Source organism: Acanthochromis polyacanthus, chromosome 8 (assembly GCF_021347895.1).
Source record: "Acanthochromis polyacanthus isolate Apoly-LR-REF ecotype Palm Island chromosome 8, KAUST_Apoly_ChrSc, whole genome shotgun sequence".
Lineage (NCBI taxonomy): Eukaryota > Metazoa > Chordata > Actinopteri > Pomacentridae > Acanthochromis > Acanthochromis polyacanthus.
Genome location: NC_067120.1, coordinates 41,942,022 through 41,959,161, shown reverse-complemented (window position 1 = coordinate 41,959,161; position 17,140 = coordinate 41,942,022). Strand labels below are relative to the sequence as shown.

At 41.8% G+C, this 17,140-nt stretch overlaps 2 protein-coding genes across 4 annotated transcripts in view; both read left to right on the top strand.

The window, feature by feature from the left end:
* The window catches only part of LOC110970740 (laminin subunit beta-4-like), a 60,678-nt gene extending 45,172 nt beyond the window's left edge, over positions 1–15,506 (top strand). Inside the window, 8 exon segments of the mRNA XM_051951637.1 lie at positions 2,712–2,914; positions 3,696–3,890; positions 4,211–4,355; positions 4,816–5,023; positions 5,534–5,669; positions 5,752–5,919; positions 12,346–12,499; positions 12,911–15,506. Of these exon segments, the coding sequence (XP_051807597.1) occupies positions 2,712–2,914; positions 3,696–3,890; positions 4,211–4,355; positions 4,816–5,023; positions 5,534–5,669; positions 5,752–5,919; positions 12,346–12,499; positions 12,911–13,050 (1,349 nt within the window). The 3' untranslated portion in view covers positions 13,051–15,506.
* Positions 1–17,140, top strand: part of LOC110971039 (laminin subunit beta-1-like) — a 176,029-nt gene that overhangs the window by 75,048 nt on the left and 83,841 nt on the right. The gene's annotated exons all lie outside the window — the stretch shown is intronic.

Here is a 17,140-nt window from a genome sequence, read left to right as displayed (position 1 = left end):
TTTGAAATAGTAGGTAAAACAGAGATTGGTCTATAGTGATTAAAAACAGCAGGATCATCCTCTTTATGAACTGGAATGATTTCTGCTCTCTTTAGTTCAACAGGAACAACACTATTGATAAGGGAAAGATTAAAGATATGAACAAGAGGTTTGATGATATCAGAGCATATGGATTTTAACAATTTACTGTCAATATTATCATACCCTGGAGAGCTGTCCTTTAGACCTAGTAAAATATCTCTGACCTCTTCCTCAGTAACTGGTAAAAGTTTAAATTCTTCAGTAATTGAGCAACCCATATAGTCCATTGGTTTGTGCTGGCAAAATGGGATCTTAGAAGCTAAAGATGGACCAACTTCTGAAAAAAAGGAGTTGAATTTAGAAGCAATTTCGTTGGCATCTGTGACAGTACTATCATCATTCATTTTAAATTCATTTGGCATCTGCTTTTTAGAGTAATTTTTATTAAGAATGGAATTAATTGTTTTCCTCATGCCAAACGCATTGTTTCTGTATTGGACTAGCTTTGTAATAATGAACTTTTGCTCCTCTCAAGATATGGTTTAATTTGTTCCTATATTTTTTGAATTCACTAAAATTGAATGGTGTAGGATTTGAAACATACTTTTTTAAATAACTTATTTTTAGTCTGTAAAGATTTAATAATAGCTGGGGTAATCCATGGTTTAGATTGCTTAAATTTAGGAGTCACAGATTGAAGAGGAAAACATAAATTAAATACATCAACAAGTTTCTTTGTAAACATTGTGAAAGCTCTCTGTGTGTCATCTACTTCAATAATGTCACTCCATTGCAAAAGGTTGACAGCCTTAATAAATTTGTTTCTGTTTGCATCAGTAAAATGTCTTTTACATTTAGTATTTTGCAGAGGCACTCTCTGTTTAGTGTCAGATAGGGTTACTAAAAAAATAGGACAGTGGTCAGCCACATTATACACAGGACACCAGATTTGGTCCTCTTATCCAAGACATTTGTGAAGATGTTATCAATTTGAGTTGCTGATGTAGCTGTCACTCTGGTGGGTACTGTAATCATTGGATAAAAGCTGTGGGAATACATGATATCAATGAATTCCTTACTTGTTAAATCTATCTCACAGTTTCCGATGTTTATGTTAAAGTCCCCCATCATGTAACAGTTTTTCTCTTCTGTGGATATGATCTTCAGAGCCTTGGACATACTGGCAATAAACTCAAAAGTGTTGCAATCAGGTGGTTTGTAAATGCAAAGGATTATCTCTTGCTTAGTTTCAATGGCTACTACTTCAGCAGAGGTTTTAAATAAATATTCAATATCATTTCTTTCAATATACAATAAACTGGGCCTTACAAATAGAGAAACACCCCCACCTCTTCTATCCTCTCTACATATAAATACATGATTGTAATCCATAAATCTGAAGACACTTGCAGTGCTCTCAGTTAACCAGGTTTCAGTAAACCCAATCACATTAAACGTAAAGTCTAGATTTTCAAGACAAGTGGTTACAACATCATAGCGTTTACCAAAACTGCATACATTAATATGAAGAAAAGAGTGTTCATTGTTAATGGTAAGGGAGTTAATCATATTCTTGAATTCCAACTCACTGTAGTATTCAGATGAACCAAGACTTGGATTTATCTGAGAAAGACAATTAAAATCTGGGTCGTTTTCTTGTAAATAATTTACAGCAGATGATCCTTCATGATTATTTTCAAACAAAGATGCCATATTAAGGAGGGGAAGGTAGAAACAGTACTCAGATGGTATTCCTCCAAACAGGGCAGATAAGTTCAAACTCCGCTGTTCACTGCCATCTGGTGGAGTTGACGGGGTTTAACTATGAGTTTATCATAGCTAATAACAGCAAAGTTTCCCTTTTCTCTGGCCTGTTTCATGGCTGGGAGAAGCTCAGCTCTCTTCCTCCTGACACAGTCGGAGAAATCCTCATTGACATAAATGCCAGTCTTTTTAAGATGAGCTTTTGCCTTTGACAAAATAAGTTCCTTGTCCTTGTACCGCAAAAATATCACCACAATTGGCCTTGTTTTGCCAATATTTTGCTTCAGATTACCAATACGATGGGCTCTTTCTATTTCTATACATTTTGCATCAATCTTCAGCATGCTGGTCATGAAATCCCGGACCTTCTTTTCGGAGTCTGACCATGTTTCAAAATCATTTTCTTGAGACAAACCATCAATAATGACATTGTTTCGTCGACTCTGATTTTCTAAAAAGTCCACTTGTGTGGATGGTGATGGGTGGCGGTGGGTGGTGGTGGGTAGCGATGGGTGGCGATGGATGGTGATGGGTGGCGGTGGGTGGCGATGGATGGTGGTGGGTGGCGATGGATGGTGGTGGGTGGCGATGGATGGCGGTGGGTAGCGATGGGTAGCGATGGATGGTGATGGATGGGGATGGATGGCGATGCCGCAGGTGTGTTGGAATCAGCAGCTGGCCTCTATCAGCGCTGATCACCAGTCGGCAGACACAGCAATGGGGGGAGGCACCGACAGCCCGAGGAGCAGAGAACAGGAAAGACAGAGGGGTAGAGGAGACCACGGGAGGTCAGGCAGGGGCAGGTGCAGGGACCAGGGAGGGGGTCGTGACATTTAAACTCTTCAGTCATTCAATCATTTGAAACTGTGAAGCATAAAAGACCATCACTGCTTCATTATCTCCATTTATGTTTGAACCTGTCATAGAACTGCTGGATGAGATCCAGAAGCTTCATAAATCCTTCATGTCGGAGGAGAAGAGGGTGAGGAACGCTAACAAAGCTATCGAGGACTCCATGGATACCAGACAGGAGGTCAAACGCAAACTGAGCATGTGCAGCAGCAGAGGAGACCTGGCACCACTGGAGAAGAAAGTCAACGGACTCAGTGTGGTCAACCTCAACCAACAGGTGAGGCCAAACTGTCACGACTTGGAGAACAAGTCTTCTCCTGTGTTAAACACAGGAGCAATATTCACAACTAAACAGCTGCTGAAGTTCTCTATGAACTGGATGGTGGGATCATTAATGAGTATGTTCTTGTCAAGTTCTTTAGCCCGTGATCTGATCTGTGTCATTTAATATTCAGCATCTCTAGATACAGTCTGCAAAAAAATACGAACCAGACAAACACAGATGAGACAAAATTCATCGTCACTGAGCCCAGTTTAGCTGAATACTGTCACATGATCAAAGCACAAAGGTCATATGATCAAAACACACCATCACATGATGGAAATACAGCATCACATGACATCAGCAGAAGCTCAGGCATGTGTTTTGGTTTGATTCAATGTTCGGTGCATGAGACATGGTATTTAGTCACCAAAAATCAGACAGGATTCCAAAACGTGCAGGTTTACATATGTTGGTTGACACACATGAAATAAAACAGTGTTTTACGAACACATTTAAAAGGAGAAAAGTCACCTTCAGAGAGAAAAAATATTTCTGTTTACCGAGAGCCTTGGAGCTGAGAATGCTCTGGAAATAATGAAAGTTTTTTTGTAGATTTTCTAAGCAGTATGTGAAGCTCTAAATATGAAACTATAAAGTGATCCAGAGGTTTGGTTCCAATGGGTCATGTGGTCTGAATGATTATAAAGAACAGCTGATAAACCTTCAGGAATGATGCTGGTGTCTGAATGATCAGGATATTAACCTTCAGGAATGACGTTGTGGTCTGGTGCAGGTCTGTGGAGCTCCAGGTCTGGAGGACTGCTCTGGATGTGGTGGAGCTCTCTGTGTTCATCTGGGTCAGAGGAAATGTGGAGGTCCAGACTGTGAAGGAGTCGTTCCCATTGCTCAGAAAGCTTCACAAACTGCAGAGACAGTGGAGGACCAGCTGATCAAACTGCCATCCAGACTCCAGGAGTCCAGGAACAAGGCAGGTTCTTAGTGGGACCAGTGGGGGGACTGGTGTACTCACTGGTCATACTGGGAGGTGTGGTGCAGAGATATGTTGACTACCATTAGCAGAGGCAGGTTGTCACGTTCTTGGTTTCTGCTGCTGTTAAACTTTATACTGACTGAGGTTTCTGTTCTTTGTCCTCATTTCTATCAGTTAGTCTCGCTGTGGGACGCTGTCCTAACAAATGTCTCTGATGTAAACATTTGATATCTGCAGATTGATGGTGATGTGCTGTGATGGAGCTCATGATCGATAGGATGAAAATCTTCACTGATGACATCTGTTTATTCTGTCAGATCAATGAAGCAAAGCAAGCAGCTCAGGACACCAAAGACCAGGCGAAAGACCTGCAGGACCGGATCCACAGCAACACCCACTCCATGGAGAGAGAGAAGAACAGAACCAGGGAGCTCCTTCAGAGAGTCAAAAACTATCTGCTGGGTCAGTGTTTACTCCTCAATCACATAATCCATCCTCAACATGCAGCTGGTAGCCCAGACCAGCTTTACCTCATCCAGAGAGGAAATATTCAGGAACATGAAGCTCAGTGACAGAAAATAAATCATTAATCAGACCTTCTGTCTGTGAACCTGCTGTCTTTCAAACTGTGAGAGATTGTGTCGGTCTGCAGGAAACTAAGGATAAGGATAAAGTTTATTGATCCACAGTGGTGAAAGTTCACTGTTACAGCAGCTCCAAAAGAAAAAGTATAAAGGCGGTGCAAGAAAAAATAAGAAAAAAAACCCAGCACAAAAATTGCAGATAACATTATATGCAAATGATTTTTTAATACTATGTAGAAGACTATATACAAGAGGATGAGGTAATATGCAAATGATTTTTAAATACTATCTCCATTAAAAAAACTATCTCCATCATTCATTCCTTTCCTTCCTGACAGATGACATGGTTCCTCCAGAAGACATCGAGAAAATGGCCAAAGCTGTTCTGAACATCCAGCTGCCAGGATCACCGGATCAGATCCAATCAATGATCAATAACATCAATAATTTGGTGACCAATTCAACCAAATTCCAGGACGATCTGAAGAACCTGGAGCTTCAAGCCAAGGTTGCCCAGGACCTGCTTCAGGAAGCTCAGAAACTCAAGTGAGTGTGGAACAACACAAAACAAATGCTCTGTGAAAACACTGAAGTCTGAAGTAAAACATCTGAAATAAAGACAGGAAGCTTGAATGAGAAGCTGAAACACAAACTAACCTCTGAGGAAATGGAGCATCTGCTGGCTTCTCCTCTGTTCTGGATGTGTGAACTGGTACTTCATACATGATTAATGTGTGAACTGGTACTTCATACATGATCAACAGAACAATCTGCACTGAATCCCACATTGTTGTCTTTCCTTCAGTCCAAAAGCTCCACAGCAGAGAGGGAACATCTAATGCTCTGATCGGTGGCAGCCTGACTGATCAGTTCTTTGTTCTGCTTTGCCTTGTGTTTATCTGTTGATTGAAATATTCACTGTTCTGAGAACATGAGACGTTGCAGAAGATGTTTGGTTTTCACCTCCTGACAGATTGGTTACTGTCTGCTTGAGTCTTGGTCTGTTCATGAGAAAAACCTTGTATCTTGTAGTCATGTTGTTTTTGTTGTGTTTAGGGAAAGGACAAAGATCATTGATGTGGAAGACATCAACAGAGACATTTATGAAGCAGACAGAATTCAGGAAAAAGCCAACGACAACTTGGAGACAGCCAGCCGAGACAGAGACCAGACCAGGGACAGAATCCAGAAAGTAAAAGATCCTAAATACCTCCAATGTCCTTGAGTCATGCCTCCTGACCATGTCCTCACATATATGTTCTGTTGTGTTTCAGAGTGAAGAAAAACTAGACGATATTGAGGCGAAGCTGATGAATCGGTCTGACCATCGTCTGAAAGAAATCCAAGCTGTGAAGAACAAAACTGACCAGAACAGAGAGATGGCCCAAGAGGCTCAACAGGCTGCAGAATCCGCTTTAAGCAACGCTATGGAAACACAGACGGTAAATTTAAATATCTCAGAAAACTGTTTGATTGCAAGTTTGAATAAAACTCTGGAAAGTCTTCAGGCAGCTCTCCACCATGGAACTGGCAGGTTGTTTTAGAGTGGCCAACTGTTCTCAGGAACTGTGTTGTTTTTTGTTGTGGGTTCTCAATAACAAGACCGTTGCTTGAAGAAGAAGGTATTTTATATCGAACGCGACTTAATCACATGTACAGAGACGAACACTAAAACCTGTCTGAGCTATACAGTTAATCTACTCACAGACACTGAACGCCCCCTGCTGTCTGGAGGTGTAAGCAGCATTCACATGAACCACTGATACAAGAAAATATGCATTTGCTGTTATCATTACATCTTCCTTTTTTTTTCAAAATAAACACCTACTTTCATAAACATGACCTCTCTCAGTTCAACATAAAGGAATTATACTACTATCAGAATGACTTTTTTTTCTAAAAACATTTTTCCAATTATAAACATAAAACCTTGCTCTGTCTTGACAAAATTAACGTTGTCTTCACTTATGTATATGCTTAAAGAATAATGATAACTCTCTTATAAGTTGTTCATCTAAACTCGGTTAACTTAAAGTTAACACCAAAATCAGCTTGTACTAACTTCAATCTGTACCACACAAGTACACAACTATACTTAAAACGTAAAGAGATATTACATCATAACCTTAAAACCAGCATATGAACACATTTAAATCTGTTCAATGAGTCTCCCAGGTGACTTCACATTTCTTGAAGACTTTCTGAGTGTTTGTTCTTGCATATGGGTAGATGACTCAGGTGATGGTGTCTTGAGTGTGTGTTGAGGTTGTCCAGCAGCCTCAAACCTCTGTTTTCCAGTTGGAGGCTCCTTGAGAAAACCTCTACGATTTCGTCTCAAGAGAGCTCCATCTTCTGTCTGAATGGTATATGACCTTGGTTGAACTTCACTCAGAACAGCTTTCTGTGTCCATGTGTTTGTTTTGTCTTTCAACCTCACTTGGTCCCCAGCATGCAGTTCAGGTAGTTTCTTTGTTCCTCTGTCATAATAGAACTTCTGCTTTGCTTTTTGGTACTCCTTGAACTTCTTCACTCTGTTTCCTTTGTCCTGAGCAAATCATCCTAGATGGGCAGATTTGATCTCAGGTGTCGTCCCTTAAGGAGCCGAGCTGGCGACACACCACACTAAAGTGGCGTTGTGCGGTATACCAGTAGGCTCTGGTAGAAGTCAGTTTCACTGTCTCGTGCCTTGCTCATCAGTCTTTTCACAGTTTGGACCGACTTTTCTACAAGCCCATTAGACTGCGGGTAGTGAGAACTTGATGTTGTGTGAACAAAGTCCCATGCTGTGGCAAACTGTTTGAATTTCATGTTGGCAAATTGCGGTCCATTGTCTGTAAGTACTTCACCCGGCACACTGTGTCTTGCGAATATGGCTTTCATGGATGTAATCAGTCTCTGTGGTTATGTGCAATCTACAGACTTCTGGATACAGGGAATAATAGCCTGTGACCACAATGTAGCATGTATGAATTGCGTGCATAAAAATTATAAAAAGATGTAACAAGATTTTGGACTAGCTCAGAAGATTCTGATTCGGCTCTGGGAGGTAGAGGTACAGTAAGAACACTTGAGGCAGAAATTTTGGTTTAAGTGCCTTATTATTTTGCTTGTGAAAAAACAGAGTAGGAAAAATATATTTACAGTATTTACAATCTGCAGATAACAATGTTTCAGATAGCAACACTCTATGAACAAGTGCACTTCAACTATTTTTTTCCTTTAGTTTTCACCAAGAACACAGTCACAATCCAACAGGTTAACAGCACAGTATAAAAATGTCCCAACCACAATTCAAGGTACACAAGATTGATAGTTTTCTCCCACAATGCAGTGTGGGTTAATTGTCCATAGGTTTCAACCAGAGAGTTCCTGAGTTATTGCTGTATGTCCAAGAGCGCGCAACCAGAGTACAAATATGACCCTGAAAAGGTTCAAAAATTAGGTGGGAGAAGACTGGCTGCTAACAACCGCCTACCAGACCGCAGCGGGATGTTGTTGAGTGAGGTTCAGGCTCGTGGGCTCGAGCTCGCCTCCTGTGATAGATGTATGCACCCAACAGGGCACACCTGGCCAATTCCCTTCGATTATCAGTCTCCGCCAAAAACCCTGTTCTCCGAAGCAGCGGTAGCTGATCTCGTGTTAGCAGCGATCCTGTGGCTCGTCTCCTCACCAGTGTGTGTGTGGAGAGGAGCACAGCTGTATTAATCAGACCCGCAAGTGACCCGATTAGTTGAAACACTACACAACCTGAGAGCGTACGTGACGGTGCATTTACGGATCGTAATAAAAATAGGAAATATTTTATATTAATTACTTTCGTTTGAGGAAGCGTGGTTTTTTATGTGGGTTACAACAATGTAGTCCTTTCCTCCAGAAACAAAGAGGTCAGCACCCACCTTCTGATGATAAAGTTGGTCTGGCACAGGGTGTGGCATAAATGGCTCTGCAGGATTGCTTGCTTGGTATTTCAAACATGTTGAGCAGTTTGACACCTCATTTGTCACATCCTGATTAATCCGTGGCCAATACATCACCTCGCGTGCTCTCTTTTTGCATTTTTCAATGCCAAGATGTCCTGCATGTATTTTCTAGAGCATGTCTCCATGCAGAGTCTTTGGAACGACTATTTTGCTTCCCTTGTAGATGATGCCTTCCACCACCGACAGCTCTGCTCTGCAGTTCCAGTACTCTTGAATAACAGGTGAGCAGTCTTGCTTACAGTTGGACCATCCATCTATGACAGTTTTGCACAGTGTTTCTAACGAACAGTGTCATCTTTGCTTGTCTCTGTTCTTATGAGCTCCTTTTTTCTATCAGCGACAGGCAGTGCGCTCGTGATCATGTTCACATATGCTTTTACATCATTGTCCATTTTGGTGTTTGCTGGCTCCTTTGGGCCAACAGCTCTGAATAAAGTGTCGGCTGTGTACATCAGCTTACCAGAGGTGTACATCACCTTGAATGTGTAGTGTTGCAGTCGAATCATCATTCTTTGGATTTTCAGTGGACAGTCATTGAGTGGCTTCTGGAACAATGTAATCAGTGGTTTATGGTCAGTCTCAACACTGATTGCTTGCCCTGACACAAACTGGTGAAATCTTTCACAGGCATATGTTATGTGAGCAGTTCTTTTTCGATTTGTGCATATCTTGTCTCTGCGTCCATCATGGATCACGAGGCATATGCAACAGACTGCCAGTCACCATACTTCTGCATAAGAAAAGCTCCAAGCCCACTCTGTGATGCATCTGATGAGATCTTCATAGGTCGGGTCATAAAACTTCAGAACTGGCTCTTCTGTGAGCAACTTCTTCAAGTCACACCAGGATTTCTCATGTTCACGATTCCACTCCCATTCAATTTTCTTTTCAGTCAGTTGCCTCAGTGGCGCCATCTTTTCAGAGAGATTGGGTATGAATTTTCCCATGTAGTTGATCATGCTATCATACCACTGTACATCCTTCTTGCATTGTGGCCTTGGCATATTTTCGATTGCTGACACTTTTCTGGGATCCGGTCTGTGGGGGAAGTGAATTTGGTGACGTACGTGCATTAGGTTTGCGCTGGGAGCTGCTATGATTGGTGGAACTCACAGGAGGCGGGCCAAAATTGTGGGAAAGTTGGGGTGATTGGACAAAATTGCAAGGCCGCGCAAAATTCGCGGAGATTGGTTGATTTCATGTGAATTCCTGGAGGGACTGTATTTTGCATTTGCAAACTGTGATATTATTTATTCTCTCGTGGGGAGTTTGAAATGCTCTCTCTGTATAGCCCTATTTAGATCTCTAGGATCCATGCATACCCTTGGCTTTCCATTCTTTTTCTCGAGAATAAGAGAACTCACCCACTCTGTTGGTTCATCAATCTTTTCAATCACCTCCAAGTTCTCCATCCGGTCCAGCTCATCTTTCAGTGGCTTTTGAAGAGCAAATGGTACTTTGCTGCATGCATGAATGACTGGTGGCACACTGTTATCCACTCTGATTGTGTGTTCTCCTGAAAGGCAGCCAAAACCCTAGAACAGATCGCTGTACTCGTTCATCAAATCATCATAGTCCATGTCCTCGTCAGTTTCCACAACAAGCACACTCCTTACTAGGTTCACTCTCTCACAGGCATATAAACCTAGTATGGGCTGCACATTCTTTGGCACCCCAAGGAATGCTAGTGTGTGTTCTTTGTGCTTTTGTGTCACTCTAACCATGCATTTTCCTTTCACTGGTATTTCTGCTCCTGAGTATCCACTTACTTTCACTTTAGTTGCATGTATTTTGGGTCTGGGTCTAATTCTCTTTAACTCTGTCTCTGATATGACATTCGCTTGGGCACCGGTATCCGGTCTAACCTCCATGAGCGTGTCATTCACTTTTGAGTGTCATCATCCAATCTTTTTTTCCACTTTGTTTTCTGTCACGGCATCTACATAGAATTCCTCAGTGTCATCTTCATCCACTGTACGGACTTTGCTTTGTTTTGTGGTATGATTTCTGCAGCACCGAGCATAATGGTTACTTTTGTTACAGTTGTTGCATGTTTTGCCATATGCCGAACATTTTTTAGAAGGATGCTGCGTGCCAAGCTGGGATAGGCTCCAGCACCCCCCGCGACCCTAATGAGGATAAAGCGGTGTATGGAGGATGGATGGATGGATGCTGCGTGCCACATCGAACACAAGTCTTTTCTTTACTGTCCCTGTTAACTGGTGACTGACTGCTGTTTAATCTCAGAGACAGCACTCTTTTTATTGATTCTGTGTGTGTTCTTGTTCACAGCATCTACCTTGCAGTTGTCACTGACCAGTTCTTTTGCTTGCACTTTTACAGTCTCAGCCGCTCTGCACAGTTTCAGTGCTTTTTCCAGGTCGAGATTTTCCTCTCTCAGTAGCCTCTCCATTATCAGGAATCCCGCACACAAGTCTGTATTTTATTAAAGAGTCTGTCAGTCCTCCAAATTCACATGTCTTACTTCTGTTCTGTAACTCTGTTGCATACTGATCGATTGTCTCTCCTGTCTTCTGTACACGTGAAGAATCTGTGCCTCTCAAATGTCACATTTCTCTTAGGTATGCAGTAAGCTTCAAAATTCTCCATTATCTTATCTAGCTTCATTCCGTCTCCATCAGCAAACGTGAAGTTATTATAAACTTCTAGTGCATCTTCACCCACTTCATGCAAAAACACTGCCACTTGCTTTTTGTCACTTGCCTCGTCAAGTCCAATTGTCGATATGTACAAAGCGATGCGTTGCTTAAATCTCCTCCAATTTTCTGCTACATTCCCATTAAGCTGAAGGTGGGTGGTGGGTCTAAGCCGTGCATGTTGTCGTCGCTAGTCCACTTTCTCTCATGGCGAGTTAGCAACACAAAGTTCACTGCTGAGCTGATACGTCGGTATGGTTAGCTGGGTGGCTAACATTAGCTTGCCTCAGTAGCTCGTCCTCTTTGTTTATATTTGCATGCATTACCTCTCTTCAAGACCATCTTCTGACACCATGTGTTGTTTATTGTTGTGGGTTCTCAATAACAAGACCGTTGCTTGAAGAAGAAGGTCTTTTATATTGAATGTGACTTCATCACATGTACAGAGACGAACACTAAAACCTATCTGAGTTCTATAGTTAATCTATTCACAGACACCAAATGCCCTCTGCTGTCTGGAGGTATAAGCAGCATTCACATGAACCACTGATACAGGTAAACATGCATTTGTTGTTATCATTACAGGAACCATTGCTGTAGAACATCTTGCATTGACCAACCCTTTAGATCCTCTTTCAAGAACTGTTGAACCCCTATGAAGAACTGATCCCATAGTACATTTTACAGGAATTGTCCATGTAGAACCTCTTTTATGAATCACCCTCTTAGAACTTCTTTCAGGAACTAATCCTGTATAATATTTTTCAAGAACTGACCTTCTACAACCTCTTTCAGGAGCACACCCTGTAGATCACTTTTCAGGAACTGTCCCTATAGAACCTCTTACAGGAACCATCTCTGTGGAGCCTCTTTGAGGAACTGACTTTGCAGAATGTCATCCAGAATGGCCCTTGAAGAACCTCTTACAGGAAGTGTCTCTGCAAAACATCCCTCAACAACGATCTCTGTTGAATCTCTTTCAGGAACTACCTTCCCCTTAGAACCTTTTGTAGGGACAGACTCTGTAGACCCTCTTTCAAGGGCGAACAGAGTTCCTTCTCCAGTGTAGGTTCTTCTTCCAGAAGCACTGCTGCATAGTTCTTCAAGCTGATTGGTTGAATACAGAGAGAACATGTTCTCTTTGATGTCTTCCTCCAGGAGCAGTCTCCAGTGAGCCAATCAGAATGTTCCTTTGATGTTGCTCTGTTTTCATTGGCTGTCCTTCCACCAGGAGCTGGATGATGTCATGAAGCTGTTTGAGGTTCTAAAGCAGAAACAGCTGAATCAGACCACTAGTGGTGAAGCTGCAGATCGATTGAAAAACATCATGAAGGAGGCCGAGGACGTCCAGAGAGACATGGAGGACAAACTCCGACAGATACAAGGTGGTTCTCTTTAGTTTATTCATAAAATCAGCAACACATAGAACACAATTAACATACAGGACCACTCCGGTTATACTCCAAGAACCTCACAAGGTGGAACCACACAGTACTAACAGCAGAGCAGTACTACTGACAGCAAAGCGGTACAACTATCCGCAGTAGTACTGACAGCAGTAGTATTATCAGCACTAGTACTATCCGCAGTAGTACTGACAGCAGTAGTATTATCAGCAGTAGTATTATCAGCAGTGGTACTGACAGCAGTAGTACTGTCAACATGAGGAGTAGTAGTGGATCTAACTGATCGATCAGCTGATTGAGTGGTTTTGCATGTTGATGATCAGTGTTTCTTATTGGTCCAGCTCATGAAGGTTTTCTGGTTTCTGAAACCTCTAACTGTGTTTCTGGCAGAGTTGGAGCAGAAGATCCTGCAGCTGATTCAGAGGAAAAACCAAAAAGCTGCTGAAGTGTCCGAGTTGTTGCAGACAGTGGATTCACTTCGACAGGAGATCTCCAGCCGAGCCGAAGGATACACCATCTGTACCTCATAAATACTGCTCAGTACTGCAGTACTGCTCCTCATACAGTCAGAAACTAAAGTCTTCATCCATCCAGACTCTGTAGATTATTCAGTTTCCAATACCTCAGAACTTTTTAGACCCACTGAAACACAAAAAAACAACCATTCACTTTGGTTATTTCATAGATTTGTTAAAGGTCTTCTAGGAATATGACTGCTGGGTCAAAAATATACAAACAATAACTTGAATTGTCAGATTTGCTGATGTACAAAGTTGTGTTTGTCAAATTTTCTTAGTTTCACGAGTAATTCCAGTCGACTACAGCTGCTGACTCCTCTGATCAGTTTAAATAGAACCATTAGATCCACTCATTAGACTCAAACACTACAGGGGGAATGTCTGAGGAGCTCAGCAAAGATCTGAAGAAGAATATCATTGACTTGAACGAGCCGTTTCAAAGCAGCTTCAGATCCACAATCATCTGTTTGTCAGGATAAAGTTCATGGTCCAGTTGTGTTACTGCCACCATCAGGAAGAAAACACAAACTACCACCTGCTGCTGAGAGACGACTGTTCAGGATGGTCAAGAGTCAATCAGGAACCATCAGAAAGCAGGTCTGGATGAATGAAAAGCTGCTGAACACAGCTCTCAGTGTCCACAGGGTTCTAGAGGATCCATGAAAAAAGTTCTTCCTCTAGAAGCAGAACCTTAAAGCTCCATTCATCACATGGACAAAGAAAAGGTTCTGGAGGAAAGTTCTGAGGTCAGATGGAACAAAAACTGAAGGTGAGGCCTTCAACCCCAAGAACACCAAACCTACCATCCAGCATGGAGGTGGCAGTATCATGCTCTGTGGAACTGGAGCTTTACACAAAGTAAATGGAATAATGAAGAAGGAGGATCACCTCCATGTTCTTCAGGAGAACCTAAAACCATCAGCAGAAGGTTGATCTTGGACACAGTTGGATGTTTAAACCAGACAATGAGTCCAAAAACAAATCAGACGTGGTAAAGAAATGGTTCCATCAGGCTGGAATGAAGGTTCTAGACTGGTCTCCCCAAAGTCCTGACTTAAACCCATCAAGAACCTGAGGACTGATGAAGAAACAAGTCTGAGTCAGAAACACAAGTTTAGTGGAACTGAACCAGTTCTGTCCAGAGGAGTCAAAGATGAATTAGAGGATTGTAGACTGAAACCAGAAGAACCAAACTGAGGTGGAAATGGACAAATTTAGCCAAATATTAGCATTTCTGTTTGTATGTTTTTGACCCTTTCCAGCTCAACAGGATCATGTTTCCCTGATGTTTCTACCAAGTGTGTTTCCTTTGCTGTGGTTAGATAGTATTAGATCTTCAGACAGTAGGTAGGTACCGAGGGAACTCACTCATCCATTCACTAGTTAGATGATGAGACATCTGACTACCTTAAGAGAGTCATAGAAGATCTATCATAAATCTATAAAAGAACTAAAATACATCACTGTTTTTCAATATTGAGTTATTGGGAACTAAAGACTGAATTGATAAACGATGACTTTATAGGTGGATGGAAACGTGTTCATGACTGTATATTCACAGTACTACTCTTAAATACTGCACTCTACTGCAGTACTGTTCCACACAAATACCACAAAGCAGTGTGTACTGTAAAATTGCTAAGAGTATTTGTTTTTCTATATCTTGTTTTTCTTGGTTTTGCAAATGTTTGGAAATTATTCAGTAAAATGTGCTCAGAATGCTGCATTATAAAGCTGTGTTATTGGTTTCATCTAAGTATAGATAGACAGACAGACAGACAGACAGACAGACAGACAGAGAATTCATCTGGACCGAGCCTGATGGGTGTGGAGGGATCTCCTGAACTGTTCCTGCAGCAGTGAGACGATCCTCCACTGCAGCTGCTCCTCTCTTCAGGATGTTGTGGAGATGGTGGCTGATGGTCAGGATGGACTGATCTGTCCTCTTGCTGAGCTCAGAGCCAGCCTTCTTCAGCAGCCTGTCCAGCAGCTGACCACAGCAGAGAAGAACACTGGCGTCCACTGACTAGTAAAGCATTTGCAGCACTTCACTGCATACGTCGAGGGATCTTCCTCTCCTGAGGATGAACCAGGTATCTGTGTTCATGGACCAGTTTGTTGTCAAGCTGCAAACCCAGATATTTGTAGGTCTGCACCGCTTCAGTGTCCTCCTCTCTGGCCAGTTTAGACATGCAGAAGTCCACCACCATCTCCTCAGTCCTGCAGATGTTCAGCAGAAGGTCCAGTCTGTGAAGGTTAATCAGGTACCCATACTCCCCTTCCTGCCCATTCTTGATCCACACCAGCTGTATCATCAGAGTCTTTCTGAACCTGTGAGATGGTCCATCATCCAAGAGGTGATCTCCATCTCCTCCAGCTTGTTTCAGAGTATGAGGAGTTGAACTGTATTTAAAGAACATGATCCCTACATGGTTCTTCTATCTGCGGTTAGTGTCAAGATGATATAAATAATCTGAATGTTTTTTTACAGTCAGTAATGTTCCTGGGATTTTAGATTCTCAAGAACTGTGTCTGAAACATCTAAAACCATCTAGCCTTCACTTTAAAGCTGCTGTTTGTATTTATATCAGAGTTTAAACAGTTTGGCTTGATTTGTAATCAGAAATCAGAAAATCAGATCAAAGATGATCAGTAAGATGTTAAATGATCTTCTTGATGTAAATGTGAGATTATGGGTGCAGTCTAGTTTCTGTCCAGACACTCTAGCTGTTTAAGTTTCTATCAGAAGAAGAACAGAGTTCTACTGCTCAACAAAAATCTTTTTTCTAATTTAGTGTCACTTTAAACTTCTGTCCTCCAAACTTTGGTTTAATTAATTTCGTGAGTAGCTGATGTTTCATCTCAAATGTTCACAGTCTGGGGTCATCCATGAAAACTCCCACTTTTATCCTTGTGCTAACATAACTGCAAGGGTTTTCTAATCATCAATGAGCCTTTCAGCACCATTAGCTAACACAATGTAGCATTAGAACACAGGAGTGATGGTTGCTGGAAATGTTCCTCTGTACCCCTATGGAGATATTCTATTAAAAATCAGACGTTTCCAGCTACAATAGTCATTTAGCACATTAACTACTGTATGTCTACACTGGATTTATCATTCATTTAATGTTATCTTCATTGGAAAAACTGATTTTCTTTCAAACATACAGACATTTCTAAGTGATCTCAAACTGTGGAATGGTAGCATTGGTGAGCACAAAGGAATTCCAAGCTAGCAGCCAGTTTTCATCAAAAACAATCAAAAAACAAAAGAAACATCAAAAACCTGTTTCTGAACCACAGAAAATAAATACAGGCCAAGAAGAAAATTCAAGAAATAAAGGAAATTATGTTACTGGTAGTGTGTGAGTTAAAGTGTGTGTTGGTGTGAGTGTTCTGTCCTCAGATGAGCTCGTCTCCGATTGGCTGACAGCTCTCTCTGCAGGCCGCCACACGTTCACAGTCATTACCCACAATGCACCGAGGCCACACACACTGAATGACTCTTCAGATGTTCAGGTGGGGGGTCTGCCAACCCCCACAACACACACACACACACACACACACACACACACACACACACACACACACACACACACACACACACACACACACACACACACACACACACACACCTCCTCCTTTGTTGTTGCAGGTGAGGCTCCACTGAGGGGGGAGTGTGTGTGTGTGTGTGTGTGTGTGTGTGTGTGTGTGAGAGAGGTGGAGGGGTTTCAGGAATGTCTTTTGTCTGCAGACTCCATGCTGTGGGGGTGAGGAGGTGTTTGAGGGTCGCAGAGTTTCAGATTCTTCAGGAGAAAAATCAGCTTAAAAAGAATAAAGCAATCTATCAGTTATCAATAATTAGTTATCAGTAACCTGTAGTCAATAATCAGCCGGTGAGCTGGAGCTGAAAGCAGCGACAGAGACGTTGATCTGAGATCAGGTTCATCTCTAGAAGTTTAAACAAAGAATAAAAACCATCAGATCAGCGAAGTTGAACAGTTTTAGTTTCAGTTGATGGAAGTTTATCCTACAATTCTACAGTTTCATTTATCAGACGCTTTTGTCCAAAGTGACGTACAACATAAGCAAGAATTCA